This window comes from Taudactylus pleione, unplaced genomic scaffold (assembly GCF_031769625.1).
Source record: "Taudactylus pleione unplaced genomic scaffold, aTauple2 ptg001073l, whole genome shotgun sequence".
Lineage (NCBI taxonomy): Eukaryota > Metazoa > Chordata > Amphibia > Anura > Myobatrachidae > Taudactylus > Taudactylus pleione.
Window position 1 is genome coordinate 31771 of NW_028285474.1, and position 23689 is coordinate 55459.

At 51.6% G+C, this 23689-nt stretch overlaps 1 protein-coding gene across 3 annotated transcripts in view; it reads right to left on the reverse strand.

Moving 5' to 3' along the window:
• Positions 1 to 886: 886 nt before the first annotated feature.
• The window catches only part of WNT5B (Wnt family member 5B), a 145496-nt gene continuing 122693 nt past the window's right edge, over positions 887 to 23689 (reverse strand). For 2 of the 3 annotated variants that reach the window (XM_088461570.1, XM_088461571.1), the window contains exons 2-5: positions 22404 to 22525; positions 20922 to 21169; positions 10825 to 11117; positions 887 to 3508 (exon numbers count right to left, since the gene is read on the reverse strand). In XM_088461570.1, coding sequence (XP_088317696.1) covers positions 3050 to 3508; positions 10825 to 11117; positions 20922 to 21169; positions 22404 to 22525 — 1122 coding nt within the window. In that variant the 3' untranslated portion in view covers positions 887 to 3049. Of the gene's footprint in view, positions 3509 to 10824; positions 11118 to 20921; positions 21170 to 22403; positions 22526 to 22686; positions 22727 to 23689 lie in introns of those variants that run through there. The other variant, XM_088461572.1, reaches the window with a different exon arrangement.

Below are 23689 nucleotides of genomic sequence, written 5' to 3' on the forward strand. Positions count from 1 at the left end.
TTCAGAGCCGGACGCTCTGACAGGGCGCTCGCTCTGAATCAGGGCCGTCCCTCCTCCTTTTTGGAGCGGCCCCCTGGCTGCTTGCATAGCTGTGGGTGATCACCCACAGCTATAGCAAGCGGCCAAAATGATGGTGGCGATGGTCAAGACCATCGCGACCATCGGGCTTGCGACAAGACCCTGCGGTAGGGTCTCGCTGCCGCAAGCCCAGGAGTGCTTTTGGCTCTACCAGAGCCAAAATCACTCCCACTGACGTCACTGTTGATGTCAGTGGGGGCCGGACCCACACGGTAGGCGTTCCCATGGGAACGCCTCCGTCTGGCAGCCACGCCCCCGGCACACCCACCAAAGGGGGCATGCTGTCAATCACCATCGACAGCACGCCCCCTTTGGTGCGAGACCCTTAACAACGGTTTGGCATGCGCACGACGGAGCCGCCTCCATTGTGCGCTTGCGCACTTGGGCACCATCGACCTGCTTGCGAGCGGATCAGAATCAGGCCCTCTACCCCTGGCCTTCAAGTATTTCCTCTGTCCTGCAGAGCTGAGTGATACTCTGCAATGATGCATGACATTAATTAGCTTGTGCCTACAGCCAATAGCTACCGTATATCTCACATTCTCTCATAGGGGCCCATGTATCCACAAGTTTCATCATACTCCACAAGCTTTACACCTCATTGTGTATGTTAATGTTGCTCCAGCCAATCAGCTCCTATCATCTGTTTGAAACATGACAGTTGGGAGCAACGTTGCGTATGATAAAACTCGTTGATAAATGAGGCCAACGCACTTCATAGTCGTTTTGTTCGCTGTCAGTGAACAGAGATAGGAAATCGGTAATCGGCGCACAAGAGGACACAACTACGCCAGACGTTTGTGGTCTTCAATTTTTTTTTAAAGATACAGTTTTCTCAAACGTACAAAGCGAAGAATTGATCTATACAGAACTGAGGTTTTCTCTCCACCCTCCTGATCACCCACTGTGGCTCCGATAGCGTCCCAGAGGAGACCGAAGGTGGAGGTAGGAGGCACCCAAATATTTACATGCTCGCTGGTGATATCAGAATTCATCTCCTGAACCTGAATAAAATTAGGAAATAAAAACATATATATATAAACAAAATAAAAAAAACCCTTCTGAAAATAAATAAGCTTACAAATCAGAAAATAATTGCAAATAGTCAGGTGAAATTAACCCTTGCACCGCTTTGGGGGGAGGGGGGGGTAATAAAAAACCTGCCATGCCTGGTCCAGCAGTTAATGGTGTGCGCCCCGCTACTTTCTCCAGGGCGTCCCCTCGCAGAACACGCTTTGCTGCAATGTAAAACAGCACTGAATGTCCCCCGTTAATCTTGAGAGTTCTGCATGGTGATAAATTTGGGCCTATGTAGTTACAGCTATTGCACACTAGGCGGAGCAATTTCTTTGCCGAAACCCAAATCACAATTATGACTGTTCCCAAGGGACCAGGATTACCCTGATTTAAGTTATGTCACAGAGAAATTCTGCAGGGTTCAAGGAATTGGGTCCTTAGCAAAAAAAAAAATACACATCACAGAAAGCAAATTCTATAGAAATATGTAATGCGTTGTGCAGATTCAACCAGGTGTTATAGGTTTTTCTTTTACGAGATGCTGCCCACTAGGGGGCGCTGTTGTATTTGGAATTATTTTCGTTTGAGATGAGACTACAAAATATATTAAGATGTACTTCTCATATGTATAGTTACAGAGAGATGGTGAATAACATATAACCGCACAATCTATTGGCTGACCCCCTATTTTCCGTAGTGCCCTCCCGCGCACCCATAAGTGCATTGCTGGGGTGCGCACTGTAATCCGATTGCAGGAGGTGGAGCAAAGTGCTTTTCTTTTGGGGTCCCTCCAAGTCTTCTCCGGCCGAATGTGTGTCTATTAGTTACACTCTACAACACACAAAGCTAGGGCCGGCCACCCAGCTCCAGCATTAGAAGCACTTTGCTTCACCTCCTGGGATCTCAGTAACTGTATGAGGTCCAGGGCTCCCCCCCCCCCCCCCAACAAAGCACTAATGGGGGAGAAGATACTTCTGACAGAGTGGGGCCATCAAACAGTGGACAGCTCCAATAAGAGCTCGTAGTCTTGGGCAGTGTGATATTTGCCCGGCTCTGCGTTCTAGGCTCGCGGCTTGCAGGATGACCCGAAAATAAAACAAGCTGCGTTCAGACCCTGTACATTATAGGCTGGGGGCTTCTCATAGTGATCCCTACTCTGAGGCCCGATTACACAGCTGTCACCTTCCAGCGCACAAGCCCCACCCAATGCGCCACAAGCTGCGTACCCCGCGAGTACAAGTCATGATGGTTTATCTTCTCACTTTAACACCGGAATACTCATGAATGATATATAATGCAGCGTTGCCAGTCGCAAAGGGCATGAATAACTCCTAATCACTATACAGTGCATCAGTCTGGTGCCCCTTCCACAGTGAAAGCGTCAGGTTACTCAGTGGCAGGGTAACAAAATGTGCTGAGATTGAGAGGCAATCCTGAAATCCCGTCAGCCAATCCGTTCAGTGAGCAGAAAATCCGCTGCGGCTACTCAAGTCTTTCAGTCCCAGCAACACTGCTCTGGCGGGAACTCCCGCAGGTATACCGTCCCGTAATCTGATCCACAAGTCCTGAACGTGTTTTGCATCCCAGGGCAAAGTGCTGGCAAAAGGAGGTTCAAACATGGCTGCCCTGACGTCACCCAGTGCCAGCCCAGTCGTTCGTCGAAAGATTTCACCTTCTCCAAAATGGCTCGTCGTGGACAGTAGGGATCACTTAAATGAATAAGTCGTCCACGGATCGCTCGCCCCATCACGTGCTGCGAATTCTTGTAGTTTCTTTCCTTTATACACATATAAAAATATATATCTACATATATATATTTAAATTTTATATCCTATACATTATATTTTATTTGCTTCCCGCCTTCTTGCTGTCGGGGAAGCCGGGGCGCCGGGTGCACGGTGAAGGGGTGGAGAAACAGTGAAAAGGCGAGCAGAGGACTCTGGGAGAGGCCGCCTTACTTGCACACAAACTGGTCCACGATCTCCGTACATTTTTTGCACTTGACAAAGCAGCACCAATGGAACTTGCAGTGACAGCGTTCCACCTGCACCGTCTTGAACTGGTCGTAACCCCGCCCGCAGCACATCAGCTCACATCCGTCCATGCCCTCCGAGGTCTTGTTGCAGAGCCGACCCTGCGTCCCCAGCGACCCCGTGGTCTCGTTGCGCAGACAGTAGTCCGGGCTGGTGTCCAGGTACACCAGGTCCTCGGCGGTGGGAGCGTTAAATCGCTGGTTCACCTGTTCCAGTTTGCTACGGCGGTTGAGCCTCATGGCGGCCGCGCTGTCGTACTTTTCCTTCAGGTACTCTCCCACTTTGCGGAAGTCGGCCAGTTGCAGCCAGCAGGTCTTCAGGCTACAGGAACCGGACACCCCGTGACACTTGCAGGCGACGTCAGCCAATTTGTACACAGCCTAGGAGAGAAGAGGAGGAAAATGTCAGCAGAAGTGGGGAAAAGGGGCAAAATAACAATGAGGGGCTTCGCTCTAATAATGACACCTAACAGATGCTGGAGGGTGAAGTATTCATAGGTTATTGTACAAACAGCGAAACGCAAGTGAGAGCGGTATTTCTGGTGTGTAGTGTCAGGTTACAGCCTGCAGGTGGTGCTATGGTGCCGCGTAAGTCTCCCTGTGCACCTTCAGATTATGACAACCGTATTGAGCCAAACGAGGAATCGATACCTGTTGCTCCATCTAGGAGAATCATAAAGGTTGGGGGTGCATTAACACATGCACATAAAGCAGTGTGAATGAAAACACACAATGTAAAATTGTGACACTTAAAATTAAGGCCCTGATTCAGAGCCGGTCGCTCTGACAGAGCGCTCGCTTTTTTTTTTTTTTTTTTTTTTTAGAACGGCCTCCTGGCCGCTCGCATAGCTGTGGGTGACCATGCGAGCGGCCAGGAGGCCGGTCAGGAAGCGAGCGGTCAGGAAGATGGTCGCGATGGTCAAAACCATTGCGACCATCGGGCTTGCGACGAGACCCTTGTGGTAGGGTCTCATTGCTGCAAGCCCCAGAGAGCTTTCGGCTCAAAACAGAGCCGAAATTTCTCCCACTGACATCACTTGTGATGTCAGTGGGGCCGCCCCCAGACGGTAGGCGTTCTCATGGGAACGCCTCCGTCTGGGCAGCCACCCCCCCCCCGGCATGCCCCCTTTGGTGCAAGACCCGGAGCGACGGCTCGCCCTTCGCTATCCGGGTCTCGCGCATGTGCTCGACGGAGCCCGCTCCATCGTGCACATGTGCTCTGGGCCACCATCGACCCAGTTGTGAGCGCTCAGCGCTTGCGTCCAGGTCTGAATCAGGCCCTAAGTCCTCTCTTTGTCATGTTATAGAACACATGTAAGGACCATATGAGCACTACAATCTATTGTTAGGGCGGCAAAAGGGTCACTTCTCCGCACTCACCCTCTACAATCTCCCTGTCACAGTCAGCACTACTGACCTCCCTTTTCTCCTGCTCCCCCTTAACTCCATCGGCCTCCAAAACACGTTGTCCCCTGGACCTCTTCTTACTGCTTCAGCTAGGTGTCCATGAGCTCATCCTTCTACCCGTTGGTGTCTCTCAAGGCACCATCCCCCGCTCTTCTCTCTTGGAGAACAACTACTTCGGCCTCCACTAGCACCTCTATGCCGACAACACCCAAATCTACAGCTCCTCTCCCCGAGTGGGTCCAATTGTCTCTCTGCCATCTCATCACGGATGTTCTGATGTTAAACAAATCTCAACATGTCCAAAACTGAGCTCATCATCATCTATTCCCTCTCCAAAATCTGTTCCCCTCTCACCGTATGACCACGCTGACCTGTCCCTTGCGTCCTCTGCCTTTATCACCCTCAAAGTCCTGCAAACTCCACCTCCATGATATGGTCCCTCTCTCACCAAGGCTCTCATCATCTCCTACATTGGCTACTGCAACCTCCCAGTCTCTAACCCAGCTTCAATCCATCCCCTCTCCCCCCTCAATTCCACGTAAACTTCTCTCCCTCAACTGCACACCCCCCCCCCCCCCCTATTCCTCCATCTCTTCATTTTCCCCATGCACTCCCAATAACCATCTTTCACACTGAGGGGAAGGGGAATTGGGAGGACGGAGGTCATTCTGCTCACCTGTGCAACTAACAATAATTAGATTTAAAGCCCCCCCCCATATCAGCAATGGATTATCGAAATTCCCTGACCAAAATATGATCGAGATGGACAAATCTGGGATTTCTAACAGAATAATTTCCCAAATTCCCCGACGGATCGACGTAATTTTTTCCCGACACTCCTCGTTACCTCCCCCCAAACGCTCCCTCACCGTCAGTCACACTGCGAGTAAACAGCTGCTAAGAGTGACTACCGTAACGTAACTTGACGCATGCGCAGTTTACCAACAATCGCCCAATTGCGTAAATATGGGCACCTCGTACCTCTCTGACCTGTGCACCTAGACAAACCACGCTACACTGTAAGGGGGGCACATAAATGTATTAGGTTTGCACGCAGGGTAAATACTAGATGCTTCTGCATGTAGCCCACAGGTGCTGGGCAGATTTATTGTTACACTGAAACTTAGGTTGGAGGTAGAACAACCCCCCCCCCCCCCATGCAAAGCTAAATCTCTGGACATGTCACATCTGCCCCCTGCAGTGCTCCATGGATTTTCGCTTTGCCCTCCGCTAAGGATCAGGCGGTGTGTGTGCACTTCGTACATGACCTCCAGCGTACGGGGTAATAAAAACAGGCGCGAGGTAATAAGTCCCTGCGTATTCTATAACAGCTACAACAATGCAGAATATTTGTAGAAGGAAAAATAAAATAAAAAAGAAGGAAATGCAGATTCTTAGAATCTTTTTTACTGTCTGTTCAAAGAGACTCCTCAGTATTTCCATATTAAAGGCTTCACTTCCTCATGTAGAAGATCAGCAATTAGGGCTCCCGCAGGGGGTCTCAGATCAGGAGGGGAGGCAGGGAGTCCAGCCTGGGGTCAGTCTGCAATGTGTGTATAACACCAGCTGCCTGGGGAGCCCCCTCACCTGGGGACTGGACGCATTTATCACAGGTGTCTAACAAAGGGGCTCTACGGACTGACAGGAAATACTAATAGTTACCCGGAACGGCCAATCGGAGAACGACGCCACAAATCCCGGTCTGTGTTATTAATACTAGTATGCAAATGATAAAGCAGCAAAGTATTTCACGGCGTGATCGAATTCAGGGGTACTCACCCTGCGCCCACTGTGTATAGTTACCTGGCAGCCTCCGCTGAAGTGATCACCGGAAATATGGCGCCATTTTCCTTGCACATTAGACTGGCACCATGCCAGGATCTTCACTGGGTATGTGGCAGTGCACGGGGGGGCCGCATGGCGATTGCACACGGCCCCGTTTGTATGAGGCACACTCCTGCACCTGGTTGCAGTCACCATGAGGCATTGCAGCTGGGGGGGGTGCAGAATGTGCCTCATTAAAAGTATAGGATGAGACCCAATTTCAAGTCCTTTTGCCAAGTGAAAATGGCAGCGTCACCCCCCAAAACGCTCCTTTAATACCGCTTTGTCCTGCGGCAATGATCTGATCCTGCACAAAATGGTGGAATCTCGCTCTGCAGAGCTGGGGCCTTATTCAGAGACGGGCGCGGTGCCAATATTTATGCAGCTGGACAATGTTTTGCGGCTGCGCAGGCGTGAATAGTCTAGATAACCGTTACTGCACACACGCCAACCAAAGTGCGCCATGCCGTTCACAATTGCGTACAGCATCGCTAAACTAGAGAAGGGGGTTTTGCTTTCTCTGTGCATTTCAGGGTGGAGACCGGAATGGGGACCTAAAATGATCGCAAAAATGGGCGTGTCGCCATCGCAAATCCAATGCTACAGAGGCCATGTTTAGTTGGATTAGAAGAAAGAAGCTAGAGTAAACCCTCAGCTACCGCAAATGGTCGGTGGTGCAACCGATGTTGCGTTGAGGTTGGCGTGTTTACAATCTCCACCCGCAAATGCGGAGACCGCGCAGCCTGAAAGTGGGCGTCTCACGGCTCGTACGCCCCATCGCATAACGGGAAGGCTGAGAGTAAAGCGCTGCGGAATATGTGAGCGCTGTATAAATACAATAAAAAAATTAGCATTTGCGTATTCCCGCAGCCGCGATTGTCTGTCAATCAGGCCCCTATTGACGCTGCGCATCGCGAGCTTTGCTACTACGGTACAGGTTATAGACATGGCGCTCTATGGACCTGCAGAAACAGAGGATTTCAGGGAAATATTTTTTTTTTTACAATTTCTATCCAGAAATATTATTTTTCCTAAACACTTCAGGTGAATTTTACCAGCAAAAGTCACCAAATCCCATGAAATACACCATAATGATACATTTCAGAGGTTAAACTATACCGATTGTTACTTCATTATTTCACCATTGTACACAAATCATGAAAAATACACAAAACCAGTACATCAGCGCTAGTACTCAGACTGGACGGTCTGTATGATCTAGGGGAAACCAGTACATCAGCGCTAGTACTCAGACTGGACGGTCTGTATGATCTCGGGGAAACCAGTACATCAGCTCCAGTACTCAGACTGGACGGTCTGTATGATCTCGGGGAAACCAGTACATCAGCTCTAGTACTCAGACTGGACTGTCTGTATGATCTCGGGGAAACCAGTACATCAGCTCCAGTACTCAGACTGGACGGTCTGTATGATCTCGGGGAAACCAGTACATCAGCTCTAGTACTCAGACTGGACGGTCTGTATGATCTCGGGGAAACCAGTACATCAGCTCCAGTACTCAGACTGGACGGTCTGTATGATCTCGGGGAAACCAGTACATCAGCTCTAGTACTCAGACTGGACGTCTGTATGATCTCGGGGAAACCAGTACATCAGCTCTAGTACTCAGACTGGACGGTCTGTATGATCTCGGGGAAACCAGTACATCAGCTCCAGTACTCAGACTGGACGGTCTGTATGATCTCGGGGAAACCAGTACATCAGCTCTAGTACTCAGACTGGACGGTCTGTATGATCTCGGGGAAACCAGTACATCAGCTCCAGTACTCAGACTGGACGGTCTGTATGATCTCGGGGAAACCAGTACATCAGCTCCAGTACTCAGACTGGACGGTCTGTATGATCTCGGGGAAACCAGTACATCAGCTCTAGTACTCAGACTGGACGGTCTGTATGATCTCGGGGAAACCAGTACATCAGCTCCAGTACTCAGACTGGACGGTCTGTATGATCTCGGGGAAACCAGTACATCAGCTCCAGTACTCAGACTGGACGGTCTGTATGATCTCGGGGGAACCAGTACATCAGCTCTAGTACTCAAACTGGACGGTCTGTATGATCTCGGGGAAACCAGTACATCAGCTCTAGTACTCAGACTGGACGTCTGTATGATCTCGGGGAAACCAGTACATCAGCTCTAGTACTCAGACTGGATGTCTGTATGATCTCGGGGAAACCAGTACATCAGCTCCAGTACTCAGACTGGACGGTCTGTATGATCTCGGGGAAACCAGTACATCAGCTCTAGTACTCAGACTGGACGGTCTGTATGATCTCGGGGAAACCAGTACATCAGCTCTAGTACTCAGACTGGACGTCTGTATGATCTCGGGGAAACCAGTACATCAGCTCTAGTACTCAGACTGGACGTCTGTATGATCTCGGGGAAACCAGTAACTATAATTAAAGTGAAAACCATTAGATGGCAAGCTCTTGAGACAAAACAAAAACCACTGTGGCTGGCACGGGAAATGTCAGCGAGATCCTTAGAAGTCTATGAAAGTCAAACACAGAGGAGGTCATAAAGGATCCCAGGTAGGACAAACAGGGGTTAGTAAAGTGAGTGGGGGTCCTGAGTTAATGGCAGGGGGAGGGGGGCAGCTGAAAGGAGAGGAAGTGCTAGAACAAGAGTACAAGACATAAACAAAGAAATGCTGGCCATAAAGCCAAGAGCAGGGAGAGTGAGAATAAACACCCCCTTGCCCCCTCCCCAACCAATCTGCCCTGGGAGACAACATTTGTGCTGTGCGGGAGGTGGCGAGAGGCAGGTTTATAGCCACTTGATTACAGGGAGAGTGGGGGCGTAGGGCCCGAGGTGAGACTCTTTAATAGCTGTATTCTGCTTTATGGCCAATAAGGGGAGAGGTGAAGGAGCCGGGACTGTGTGGGGGGGCTTTGACCTCCAGAGAGGTCCCGACACTTCCCAATGAGTTGAGATTCCTGACATAGTTACGAGACATTTGGTGGCAATGACACCCGTGTACTTAAAGTAATTATTGCAGAAAAAAAAAATCTGTTTTCTGCATTTGTGCCGTGTAAATGACCGGCCGTGAATGGAACTAAAAAGTAACATTTCAGGCATCTTTAGTTCTACTGACCGGAGACTGTCTCTACAAGAGCCCTGCACAGCCGTCAGTCTCACCTCTTGTTTACTCAATCCAGGGGTCTGCCGTGGACTCTCAGAGTTACAGTCAAGGCTAGGGGGCTGAAATATATTACATTGGGTGTAAAATGATAGGGCTGCCCCTTGCTGGAAGATGTCTTGTTCAAGGTTTGGCTGGAATCTAAAGTTGCATGGAGGTGACACAAATCGCACGTCAGCAACAATCTTTTCCATTGAGAAAACTTATCAAAACGCTCCTATAAACGTGCGCCAGAAACGCAAATACCTAGAAAAATAAAAAAATGCTTCTGCGCAGACATTGAAAAAACTTTTTGGCCTCAAATTTACTTTTTTCTGCATTTCAACAATAACTTTGTAACGGACGATATCAGCTGTATTTTCATTGTAACATTGGTGTGTTGTACCAATGTTGCTTTTAAAAAGACCACCCCCCCCCCTCCCAGAAGAAACTAGCCATTAGTCACAGCACATAACTGCACTCAACTACAGAAAATAGAATATTCAATTATTAAGTCTGTTATTTGCCGAGATGCATTCTCATTACCGGTCTTCCAATGTCCCGATTTATACCAAGCCCATGTATTAGAGTATGTCATTTATGCAGGAATATATTATACGCAGACTAAGTACTCTCTCTATAAGGTGTTAGATGGGCTGAGGGCCCTTGTGCTTGTCTGACAGCTGCATGTACTTAGAACATTCCTTCACAGCACAAATGGTTTGTTAGCTGACAGCTGAAACCCACCACCTCCTACCAAGGGGGGGGGGGGGAGACGACATATATTTGTATGTATGTATGTATGTGCATGTAACCAGCAAGTAAGGTGTTTCTAGTAAGCTGTGTGTTATAGCCAGACATTGTCCTTGTCTATAGTCCTACATATACTGCGGGGAGTGGCATTGCTCACCACACCATGAACATCCTGCTGAAAATGCTGACTCCCTCCTTTGCATACTGAAGCCACTGGCTTTAAGCAGTAAATGACAACAAGAAAAGGGGAGATGTGACATATATTTGCATATGTATGTATGTAACCAGTAAGTAAGGCATTTCTAGTAAGCTGTGTGTTATAGCCAGACACTGCCCTTGTCTATATTCCTACATAGACTGCGGGGTCTGGCGTTGCTCACCACACCATGAACATCCTGCTGAAAATGCTGATTCCATCCTTTGCATACTGAAGCCACTGGCTTTAAGCAGTAAATGACAACAAGAAAAGAGAAGATGTGACATATATGTGTTCTGTACCCTGTAACACAGGTAGCCAGGAATATGGCATACATTGTACAGATACGGTAAGTGGGCGTAACCTCTACTTACCCGGCGCCCCGCCTCGTTGTTCTGGAGGTTCATCAATGCCCGTGCCTGATCCTCTGAGCCTTTTGGGTAATTTTTCTCCCTCTCTCGAGCGTCCACAAACTCTTTGGCAAACCGGTAACCGTACTCCACGTTGTCCCCGCAGCCCCCCCACAACCAGTCCCGGGGTAGGTCTTTGGGGCGAGGCGTCCGGCTGCAACCACAAGTGGACAGCTCCCCCTCCCGGCAGGCGCGGCTGATGGCATTTACCACTCCCGCCGCGCTGATGGCGTACGTGAAGGCGGCTTCTCTGCTTCCTGTGGAGGAGAAGAAAAAGACGATGACAACATGACCATCAGGACCGGATAGACTTCTACATATACGGAGAGAGGGGAAAAGAGCAATTCAGTGGCGGCTCGGACAGTGTTGCCGGAAATCCCGTACACAATCCCATTCCCACATCATCAACTGGGGAACGCCAAATCGGGACTAAGAGTAAGACATAAAAATGCTCCTGCAAAGTTGCGTTTCCAAACTAATATTTTGAGTTTAATATCCTTAAACCTGGTATATAAATGTCTCCGAAGCAAAGACGTAACCACGATCTGTAAATCTCATGCACCTGGTTTATATGTTAATCACTGTAGATGATCGGGAAATAAAGGGTTAAAAACTCAATCCACCTCTGAGGCTAGATGAATATGTATCTGCCCATGTGCAGCAAGAACACCGCGATGTCCCACAGGTCTATAGAGAGGTCAGTACAGTATAATCAGCTGCAGATTATCCTTCCTTAAAAATTCCACGGGAAGGGATGCATCAAACCTTGGAGAGAGATAAAGTACCGACCAATCAGCTTCTAACGGTCACGTCGCAGGCTGTGTTTGAAAAACGACAGTTAGGAGCTGATTGGTTGGTACTTTTATCTCCATCCACTTTATCTCTCTCCAAGATTTGATAAATCTCCCCCCCAAGTCACTGGACTATGCATTGTGTTGCGTCCCATCCCCATAGCTGTGAGGAAGGGGGGTGGGGGGAGAATATCAATGGCACCTCCTCAGACCCGGCACATCCAGCAACGCTACCTATTAGCTGCTCTAAGCCTCAAAGAGACTACCCCAGAGAGCTGGCAATCTAATCCTTGGGAAATTAAAGTAGGGCTAAACAATGGACACATGTCAATGCATTTAAAACTCCACGGGGGTCACGGCGAGTAGTGGCGCTGCCCTGTAGCGCTGAGGATCAGGATGGCATGTGTGTGAAATTTGGATGAAGAACCACCCGGGGGTTGTACAAGCCCCGTAATGAAATTAAAGATTGTAAGATCCACTGGCGCAGAGAGCGATGGGAATGAATAAAATCAGCCAATTATACGGGATAATGAGAAATCGATTCATACAGATAACTATGATAAATAATATATATATTTATTTATTTATTTATTTATATTATACACACACATCAAACATTATTGCCTCTTATGGACTAGCCTGTCTACACATTTGAAGTCATGTTTATGTCCAGTAAGAAAGGTATAAACTATCCCGCACATCAATGTCAGTTGTGGAACTACAGGTACCAGCATGTTGTGAATGCCATGTAAGTAGCATGGTAACTGCGTATTGCAATGAGCTTATGCGGAGGGCTGAGAGCACATTGTGAAGTATGTAGATCAGGGCAGATATCAATCAGTTGCCCCCCCCCCCCACCCCCTCCGCATTTCTGGAAGCTGATAATCAGACGAGTGATGACAGATCAGTGCTTGTTACATATCACAGGGAGAGTGCGGTGATACTGACACAGGCTGAGGGGCGTTATGCTGTATAGTGGGGGGGTTACAATATGGGGGGGCTGCAGGCTACCTGTCTACCCCCCTCAGGTGGCCACTGCTGGAAGTGCAGCTGTGAGATACTTGGTGCCAGGTTATCTGGGTGGGGCCGTGCAGGGTGTTTGATTGGGGCAGGTGGACAACAGATAACAACATGCAGGAATTCAGAGGGGGCTGTAGAGATAAGGGGTTCTCCTAAGGGTGCAGATAACATGTCCCCTCTGGGTGTAATAGGGGAGGGGGCGATGGGGCTATGGGAATGTTGGCCTGTGGGTATAAGTGAGTGGGCACAAGGTTAGTCCATGCATCAATTACTAATTTCAAATTTTTTTCCAACCTCTGAAACAACTTTCCCCACCGAGGGGCCAACATGGTGCGTGGGGGGGTTAGCATTGCTCAGGAGGCAGATTTATCCTCATGGCTCCTGTAAGGATCTCGCCTCTCCGGCCATGGAATAATGAGCAAGTCACGGTTCCAGCACCCTGATAATTAGCTGCGCCAATTACCGATTGTGTGGAAATAATCAGGATTATAGATCAGTGACTTACAGACCTGGAGATTACTTCCAGCTATTATTTGTTCCAGTGACCGGTCGGCTATGTGAAGGGAAAGTGAGTAAAGGACTAATGGGGGCAGCGGTCGCCCTCTCTGGCCCCTACCACCAGCGGATCAGGAATGTGTGGGGAGGATACCGTCCCTGTAACACCTTTGCTTTATTCCAGCCCGGATCTACACATCTCCCCGTCCAGGGCTGCATTTCAAAAGGAGCTGGAACAATGTGTCCTCACACCTCAAATCAAAGGGTCCAGCTCCCAAGTGATGGGGGGTGGGCTGGAGCTGCCCCCAATCCCTACAACTCATCACACCCAGCTCCCTGTCAGCTAACGACGCAGCTCATCGCAGATAATGGGTCTTATTCTCAGACGCTCGCAGCGATTTTCCCCTTGCGTCCTGGGCTGCAAAAGCATCTTTACTACCGTGTGCGCAATTCAGAATGGTAACAAATCTCAGCTGTTTCTCTGCGGCCGCTAAATGGGCATTTCCATAAACATACGCGAGAGAACAGTTTAATCTGCGTGTAGCCAGGGTTACACCGTATTATGCGTATGCATCGCGGGCACCAAATGCAGTGCGTCACCCTGCGCCCAGCGTGGGGTAGTTGTAAAGGCCGGTGATAATGACAACTAGTATGGCAAATGGAGATTAGGGCGTTGCCATAGCCTATACGTGTAGGACTCTGGGCGCACGTTTACTCGCACATTCCATCCACACTGTGTTGGCACTGTGCGCCCAGAGTTGCGTTCACATTATGCGCGACTCAATCAGGATATAGAGCCCCCCAGCAAAACTGCACCACAGTCACTGCAACTGCGCAGAGGGGGGCCCGCAGTATAATGATACACCTCAGTCACTGCACCTGCGCAGAGGGGTGCCCACAGTATGATACACCACAGTCACTGCAACTGCGAAGAGGGGGGCCCGCAGTATAATGATACACCACAGTCACTGCAACTGCGCAGAGGGGAGCCCGCAGTATAATGATACACCACAGTCACTGCAACTGCGCAGAGGGGAGCCCGCAGTATAATGATACACCTCAGTCACTGCAACTGCGAAGAGGGGGGCCTGCAGTATAATGATACACCACAGTCACTGCAACTGCGCAGAGGGGAGCCCGCAGTATAATGATACACCACAGTCACTGCAACTGCGCAGAGGGGAGCCCGCAGTATAATGATACACCACAGTCACTGCAACTGCGCAGAGGGGGGCCCGCAGTATAATGATAAACCACAGTCACTGCAACTGCGCAGAGGGGTGCCCACAGTTTGATACACCACAGTCATTGCAACTGCGCAGAGAGGGGCCCGCAGTATGATACACCACAGTCACTGCAACTGCGCAGAGGGGGGCCTGCAGTATAATGATACACCACAGTCACTGCAACTGCGCAGAGAGGGGCCCGCAGTATGATACACCACAGTCACTGCAACTGCGCAGAGGGGGTGCCTGCAGTATAATGATACACCACAGTCACTGCAACTGCGCAGAGGGGGACCTGCACATGTGACCCTGTTCCCCACTCTCTGCCAGGGCTCCCCCACTACATATCTCACTTCTTACCCTGTACCCCACTCTGCCAGGGCTCCCCAACTCCATATATGACCTCTGATCCTGTACCCCACTCTCTGCTGACCTTATCAGGGCTCCCCCACTCCATAACCTTGGCCGCAAGTTAGTCACTCTGACATAATGATACTGATTCACTATCACCCCTAACTGGTGCAATATGGCTAATATAGGATAAGTTCTATCATGTTACAGATGCAGGATTACAGGGGAGTAGTAATGTACCCAGCATCGCTGCACATTATATTATTATCGGACAGGTTAGAAAGCTTCATCTGGCGGGATAAACTCGCCCTTCCCAGGCAGCTGCACTCACCCTGCTGCCCCCTCTGCTCCCCGGGCACGTGCACTCACCCTGGCACTGCTGCCCCTCTGCTCCCCGGGCACGTGCACTCACCCTGGCACTGCTGCCTCTGCTCCCCGGGCACGTGCACTCACCCTGGCACTGCTGCCCCTCTGCTCCCCAAGCACTGCTGCCCCTCTGCTCCCCAGGCACGGGCACTCACCATGGCACTGCTGCCCCTCTGCTCCCCAGGCACGTGCACTCACCCTGGCACTGCTGCCTCTCTGCTCCCCAGGCACGTGCACTCACCCTGGCACTGCTGCCCCTGTGCTCCCCGGGCACGTGCACTCACCCTGGCACTGCTGCCCCTGTGCTCCCCAGGCACGTGCAATCACCCTGGCATTGCTGCTCCTCTGCTCCACAGGCACTGCTGCCCCTCTGCTCCCCAGGCACGTGCACTCACCCTGGCACTGCTGCCCCTCTGCTCCCCAGGCGCATGCACTCACCCTGGCACTGCTGCCCCTCTGCTCCCCAGGCACTGGCACTCACCCTGGCACTGCTGCCCCTCTGCTCCCCAGGCACGTGCACTCACCCTGGCACTGCTGCCCCTCTGCTCCCCAGGCACGTGCACTCACCCTGGCACTGCTGCCCCTGTGCTCCCCCAGGCACGTGCACTCACCCTGGCACTGCTGCCCCTCTGCTCCCCAGGCACGGGCACTCACCCTGGCACTGCTGCCTCTCTGCTCCCCAGGCACGTGCACTCACCCTGGCACTGCTGCCCCTCTGCTCCCCAGGCACGTGCACTCACCCTGGCACTGCTGCCCCTCTGCTCCCCAGGCAACTGCACTCACCCTGGCACTGCTGCCCATCTGCTCCCCAGGCACTGCTGCCCCTCTGCTCCCCAGGCAGTGTGCACTTACTCTGGCTTAGGAAATATCTATGAAGATTGTTTCTAATGATTTGCTCAGAGCTGATAATAAGTGCAGAAAAATGTCTATTTATTCTGAATATCGTTAAAATAAATGAACTGGGTGCAAACTCCATCACTCACAAGTACAAGGTGGCCCCTAGGTTTAAATAACAGGTGGTAGACAGACAAATGGTCGACAGGGACAAATGGTCGACACACAGTGGCTAACCCTAACCCTCCCCCCAGTGGCTATCCCTAACCCTCCCCCCAGTGGCTAACCCTCCCCCAGTGGCTAACCCTAACCCTCCCCCCATTGGCTAACCCTAACCCTCCCCCCAGTGGCTAACCCTCCCCCCAGTGGCTAACCCTCCCCCCAGTGGCTAACCCTCCCCCCAGTGGCTATCCCTAACCCTCCCCCCAGTGGCTATCCCTAACCCTCCCCCCAGTAGCCAACCCCAACCCTTCCCCCAGTAGCCAACCCCAACCCTCCCCCCAGTGGCTAACCCTCCTCCAGTGGCTAACCCTAACCCTCCCCCCAGTAGCCTTACAGGCGCTCCATCACTGCTCCCCTGCCCCACAGGCGCTCCATAACTGCTCCCCGGCCTCACAGGCGCTCCATCACTGCTCCCCTGGCCTCACAGGCGCTCCATCACTGCTCCTCTGGCCTCACAGGCGCTCCATCACTGCTCCCCTGCCCCACAGGCGCTCCATCACTGCTCCCCTGGCCTCACAGGCGCTCCATCACTGCTCCCCTGCCTCACAGGAGCTCCATCACTGCTCCCCTGGCCTCACAGGCGCTCCATCACTGCTCCCCTGGCCTCACAGGCGCTCCATCACTGCTCCCCTGGCCTCACAGGCGCTCCATCACTGCTCCCCTACCCCACAGGCGCTCCATCACTGCTCCCCTGGCCTCTCAGGCGCTCCATCACTGCTCCCCTGCCTCACAGGCGCTCCATCACTACTCCCCTGGCCTCACAGGCGCTCCATCACTGCTCCCCTGGCCTCACAGGCGCTCCATCACTGCTCCCCTGCCCCACAGGCGCTCCATCACTGCTCCCCTGGCCTCTCAGGCGCTCCATCACTGCTCCCCTGCCTCACAGGCGCTCCATCACGGCTTCTTACACTGTACACGGCGCTGTACGTATTATACTTACACCAACACGAGAGGTTCTTTCTAGGTCAGAATTCCGGCTAATGTCCATCACTAGCCGGTCTCTGGGCCAGGGCAGCACTTGCTGATCTCTTACAGGCAGATTTCTAATTAGTAGTTTACGACACTTGAATTCCTTTCCAAGGACTTGGCTGGCTCTGGGTATATACATCCATCTATGTGCGCGACGCAGTGTACGGATAAGCCGCCAGTATCTGGCTACATTACAATCACAGTAGATTGTACATTATATTATCACTCCTTATTTTATACAATTGTAAAGTGCAACAGAATAACCTGGTGCTATAGAAACAACGACTAAGAATTACATTAAGCCTCCAGAACCTGGGAAGTGGGACTGTGCAGTTACCTATAGCTGTAATGAGAACTACAGTACATACAGTATAACAATGCGGGAATATTGCACTGTCCCATTTCCCATACATACAATATAGGTACAGATAGCGAGTGTTACATCCAGCATACAGAACAACGGCAGTATTACTGTGCACTTTCTATCTGCATATAGCGTAAGAAAGACAGTTATGGAGACTGGCGCCCAGTATACACACAGACACTCGGTGTCACACCAGGGTACAGTATACACACAGACACTCGGTGTCACACCAGGGCCCAGAGCCCAGTGTACACACAGACACTCGGTGTCACACCAGGGCGCAGAGCCCAGTATACACACAGACACTCGGTGTCACACCAGGGCGCAGAGCCCAGTATACACACAGACACTCGGTGTCACACCAGGGCCCAGAGCCCAGTATACACACAGACACTCGGTGTCACACCAGGGCGCAGAGCCCAGTATACACACAGACACTCGGTGTCACACCAGGGCCCAGAGCCCAGTATACACACAGACACTCGGTGTCACACCAGGGCGCAGAGCCCAGTATACACACAGACACTCGGTGTCACACCAGGGCCCAGAGCCCAGTGTTCACACAGACACTCGGTGTCACACCAGGGCCCAGAGCCCAGTATACACACAGACACTCGGTGTCACCCCAGGGCCTAGAGCCCAGTGTACACACAGACACTCGGTGTCACACCAGGGCCCAGAGCCCAGTATACACACAGACACTCGGTGTCATACCAGGGTACAGTATACACACAGACACTCGGTGTCACACCAGGGCCCAGAGCCCAGTGTACACACAGACACTCGGTGTCACACCAGGGCCCAGAGCCCAGTGTACACACAGACACTCGGTGTCACACCAGGGCGCAGAGCCCAGTATACACACAGACACTCGGTGTCACACCAGGGCCCAGAGCCCAGTATACACACAGACACTCGGTGTCACACCAGGGTACAGTATACACACAGACACTCGGTGTCACACCAGGGCGCAGAGCCCAGTGTACACACAGACACTCGGTGTCACACCAGGGCCCAGAGCCCAGTATACACACAGACACTCGGTGTCATACCAGGGTACAGTATACACACAGACACTCGGTGTCACACCAGGGCCCAGAGCCCAGTGTACACACAGACACTCGGTGTCACACCAGGGCCCAGAGCCCAGTGTACACACAGACACTCGGTGTCACACCAGGGCGCAGAGCCCAGTATACACACAGACACTCGGTGTCACACCAGGGCCCAGAGCCCAGTATACACACAGACACTCGGTGTCACACCAGGGCGCAGAGCCCAGTATACACACAGACACTCGGTGTCACACCAGGGCGCAGAGCCCAGTATACACACAGACACTCGGTGTCACACCAGGGCGCAGAGCCCAGTATACACACAGACACTCGGTGTCACACCAGGGCCCAGAGCCCAGTATACACACAGACACTCGGTGTCACACCAGGGCCCAGAGAAAGATACACAATAAAACAGATATTGGTAGTTACAGCCAGCATAGAGAACACGGGAAGTTGCACTGTGCATTTGCCATACACCTAGAGATCCACAGTCCCATCCAGCTTACAGACAAGAGAAGTACTTTAAGGGACAATGAACAGCAGGTATAGGAACTCATGCGGAGCCGAAAAAAAGTCCGTCCTGCGGATGGATCTTAAGTGTTTTCGCACTGAGCGCGCTCCTACGGTCTAGTCAGAGTCATTAGCAACAGACGCATTTTCCACTTGGCTGAAGTGGCGGTAACCTGGTAGTAACGGGGCACGTGGGGAAAGTTTAATGAGATTTGCGATCTAAGCAGAATTGTGCGTGCGCAAATTACGCCTGCTTTCAGACAGATCTCTCGCGCCAACGAGAGGGCTGGTGAGCGTGTGCACTGACGGGGATGACAAGCCGATGGGCTGCGGTCACACAGCTGCGTACAATTTAGCGAACAGCCGCATTTTTTTTCCATGCGGCACGCCATGCTGTTGTAATTGCGGCAAACTCCAAATCGGCCACTGACCCGGCAAATTCACTGTCTGAGCGGTCGGGTTAGTACGGGAGTGAGCGTTAGACAAGCTCTGAGCAGGAAAACCGCAGAAGAAGTTCCAGGCAGGGACTGAGGAGTGCGACATTTACCGCCCAGCTTCTAGTAGTTCCATTTCCTACATTATTTCCCACAAAGTATATCCTATAGGAGAGCCCTACACACTCATACAGCATGCGCCTGCCTGATCTCTGCAACAATGTGCCATGCAATGTACGTGTCCCCTTAATACAGTGGTCGGGGAACAGAGGTAAATTACCCCACATGGGGGTAAAAATGAAATTCCTGGGGGTAATGGACAGACAGCCGGGCATGCATATGCATCATTCTATAATATAATATAACATAGAATGATTCATATGCATGCCCGGCTGTGCCGCAGGGAGGCTCTAAGCCGGACGCCTGCTGAGATGTTATTACCAGGGGGCGCCCGGCTCCTTCCCTGCAGCGCCGCGCTAGCCGGAGGCTGGAATTCTCTTCTGAACTCCAGCTTCCGGCTATCTCTATGCGCACTATGACGTCTCTCCCATAGCTCCGAGGAGCAGCCGGGAGGACAGGACGGCGGCGGATGCAGGAGCGGGGATTAAGGTAAGTGGGGTTCTTTTTGTACAAGCGGCACTACAGGGGCATTATATGGTGGCACTACTACAGGGGCATTATATGGGGGCACTACTACAGGGGCACTATATGAGGGCACTACTACAAGGGCATTATATGGGGGCACTACTACAGGGGCACTACTACAGGGGCACAACTATGGGGGCATAACTACGGGGGCATAACTACGGGGGCACTACTGTATGATTTCCTTCCTTTCAAATCAAGGGGGTAACGTCGGCGTATCTAAATATATTTTGGGGTAAAAAGTAAAAAAGTTCCCTGACCGCTGCCTTAATACAAAGAATAATAGGTGCTGAGTCACAAACATACATTCAGGTCCTGCACTGAAGAGCTTACAATCTAACTAATATAGCAGGAGATTTCACAAGTAGTCAGTTATTAAACCAGGTTGTGGAGGTGTTCTCCGTATAGCTTGCGGCTCTTCTCCAATGTAGTATGTGCGTTCTGGTTCCCAGGCAAAATGCACACACGTCACCTGCAGTATGGTTATGACAGAATCATTTATAGCAGACTGACAGCTCAGCTTCTATCTTCCATAAACTTTTGATTCACCATGAACCAGGCTGGTATTCCTGGTGTGCCTGTCTATTCTGTTTAGATTGCAAGCTCTTCAGTACAGTGCATCTAGTCATTATATCCAGAAACGTTGTCCCTTGTTGGAACATTATTAGTTTACAACACTGGAGCCGGTGCATCCATGTGCCAGGGCGCAAATCACATTAACGCGGCAGCAGATTTACTCAGAGTGGAAAATAATGAGCGGCGTGTCTCAGCCTTACCGATCTGCATGACCCTGCCGAAAACAGACGCGTTATCCACGGTGCTGCAGTTCCACCTCCTCTGCTTGAACTGGTGCTGGCACTCCTTGATGCCAGTCTTGGCTCCCTCGCCGATGTATACCATATGATCCTGGTAAAGTTGGCAAAGCTTCCTCTGGCCCGGGGAGAGGCCGGACAGCTGACTGCACAGCGGCTGGGCACCGATGATGTACATCTCAGGCCTCTGCACCGGATTCAGGGCCAACGACCTAGAACGGCAAGGGCACAGAGGTGGTAACTACACAGAAGTGGTGGCACCAAGCGATACCCGCTGTAACCACAGACACACCGCAAACATGGGCAACATTCAGCAATCTTACTGCCGCCTAATTACAACTCCCACCATGTAATGTGGAGATGATCAGAGATGTAGTTCAGCCACACACGGTTACGTATCACTAGTGTATACAGTAATAACACCCATTTATTTGGTGAATGGGTGGCTGACACTGTGCCATATGCTGTGTATGTTTGTTATAATGTAGCACCGTGCCCAATGCAGACTATAATGCTGGGGCATTTATACAGCAGGGTATGATGAGAAGTGATGTTACCTCCCCGTCTAAAGTGCCCCAATTCTTACCGAGCCAGGGGAACAGTGCCCCAATTCTTACCGAGCCAGGGGAACAGGGCCCCAATTCTTACCGAGCCAGGGGAACAGTGCCCCAATTCTTACCGAGCCAGGGGAACAGCGCCCCAATTCTTTACCGATCCAAGGTAACAGCACCCCAATTCTTTACCGAGCCAGGGGAACAGCGCCCCAATTCTTACCGATCCAAGGGAACAGCGCCCCAATTCTTTACCGATCCAAGGGAACAGGGCCCCAATTCTTTACCGATCCAAGGGAACAGCGCCCCAATTCTTTACCGAGCCAGGGGAACAGCGCCCCAATTCTTTACCGATCCATGGGAACAGCGCCCCAATTCTTTACCAAGCCAGGGGAACAGCGCCCCAATTCTTTACCAAGCCAGGGGAACAGCGCCCCAATTCTTTACCGAGCCAGGGGAACAGCGCCCCAATTCTTACTGAGCCAGGGGAACAGCGCCCCAATTCTTTACCGAGCCAGGGGAACAGCGCCCCAATTCTTACCGAGCCAGGGGAACAGCGCCCCAATTCTTACAGAACGCAAGTTTGCAACAAACATTACATGGATCAGAAAGTCACATTACATGTTACATGTATGTCAGACAGAGGATTGAAGGGTTAAATATATAATGCTCAGTCAGGGGTCATATATAGACTGTATCCAGGTGATATAATATCTGTCCTTGTACACAGAGCTTACAATCTACTTACCCTTGTACCAGTCATCCATTATTATACCCCCCCCCCTTATTTATAGCCCCCGATCCCATTATTTGTGCTTCTCTATCTATGCCCAGACACCCTTTGCCCCCCGCCCCCTTCTCCCGGACTTATTTGCCCCCATCCCCAAGTACTCACCACCAGGAGTTGGTCCCCACCAGGGGCAGGACGGCGGTGATGATCAGCAGCAGCCGCAGGCTCCCCCTCATGCTGCCCCCAGGACAGCTCCGCTCCGCGGATCTCCAGCAGCTCCGGGGTCCCTGGGAGACACAAGCACAAGGTGAGCAGCGCTGAGAGCGGACTGGGTGCGACTGCAGGACTGCGGCTCCCGGGGGAGGGGGCTGCTCTCCGGCGCCCTCTGGCGGCCAGCCCCCGGCAGCTCACACCCCTTCTCCTGCTCACAGCATTAGCATTTTATTACCTGGGGACATGGAGATTTATACTGGGGACATGGTCACTGGGTTATCCAGCAATGGGAGAGAGAGAGAGAGACGGAGCAGAGAGAGAGGGAGAGGGAGAGAGGGAGAGGGAGAGGGAGAGGGAGAGGGAGAGGGAGAGGGAGAGGGAGAGGGAGAGGGAGAGGGAGAGGGAGAGAGAGAGAGAGAGAGAGAGAGAGAGAGAGAGAGAGAGAGAAGGGAGGTGAGAGAGAGCAGGGAGGTGGTCAGAGAGAGAGGTGGTCAGAGACAGGGGAGGAGAGAGACAGAGACAGGTGAGGAGACAGAAACAGGTGAAAGAGAGGTGGTCAGAGACAGGTGAGGAGAGAGACAGGTGAGAGAGAGGTGGTCAGAGACAGGTGAGAGAGAGAAGGGAGGTGGTCAGAGACAGGTGAGAGAGAGGTGGTCAGAGACAGGTGAGGAGAGAGACAGAGACAGGTGAGAGGTGGTCAGAGACAGGTGAGGAGAGAGACAGAGACAGGTGAGAGAGAGGTGGTCAGAGACAGGTGAGGAGAGAGACAGACAGAGATGGGGAGAGAAAGGTGAGGACAAAGACAGATGAGAAGAGATGGTCAGAGACAGACCGAGATGGGGAGAGAGAGAGGTGAGGATAGAGACAGGTGAGAAGAGAGACAGAGAGAGAGGTGGTTTTAGTGACATCCATGCTTCAGCACAGATGGTTAAATCAAAATAACTGAGACACCTGTGCTCCAGAATGGCTATCCTTAAATCCTGGACTGTTAGTGTGCCTTGAGGACCCCTACACTAGACAATGTGTGTACCCAGTGACAGCAGATGAGACTCCTTCGCAGTATGAGATCTCTGCGTTGTCAGGAGATGCTGTGTTTGTGACAGGTCAGAGTTGCTGCATGGCTGCCGGATCTGCGCCGATGTTACCGATGTTTATGCTGGTGCATGCCGTTGGATGGATATGAGAAGGCAGCTGTGGGTGTCCCTGTGCTGTGGGACGTTTGGAACCATTCATATATT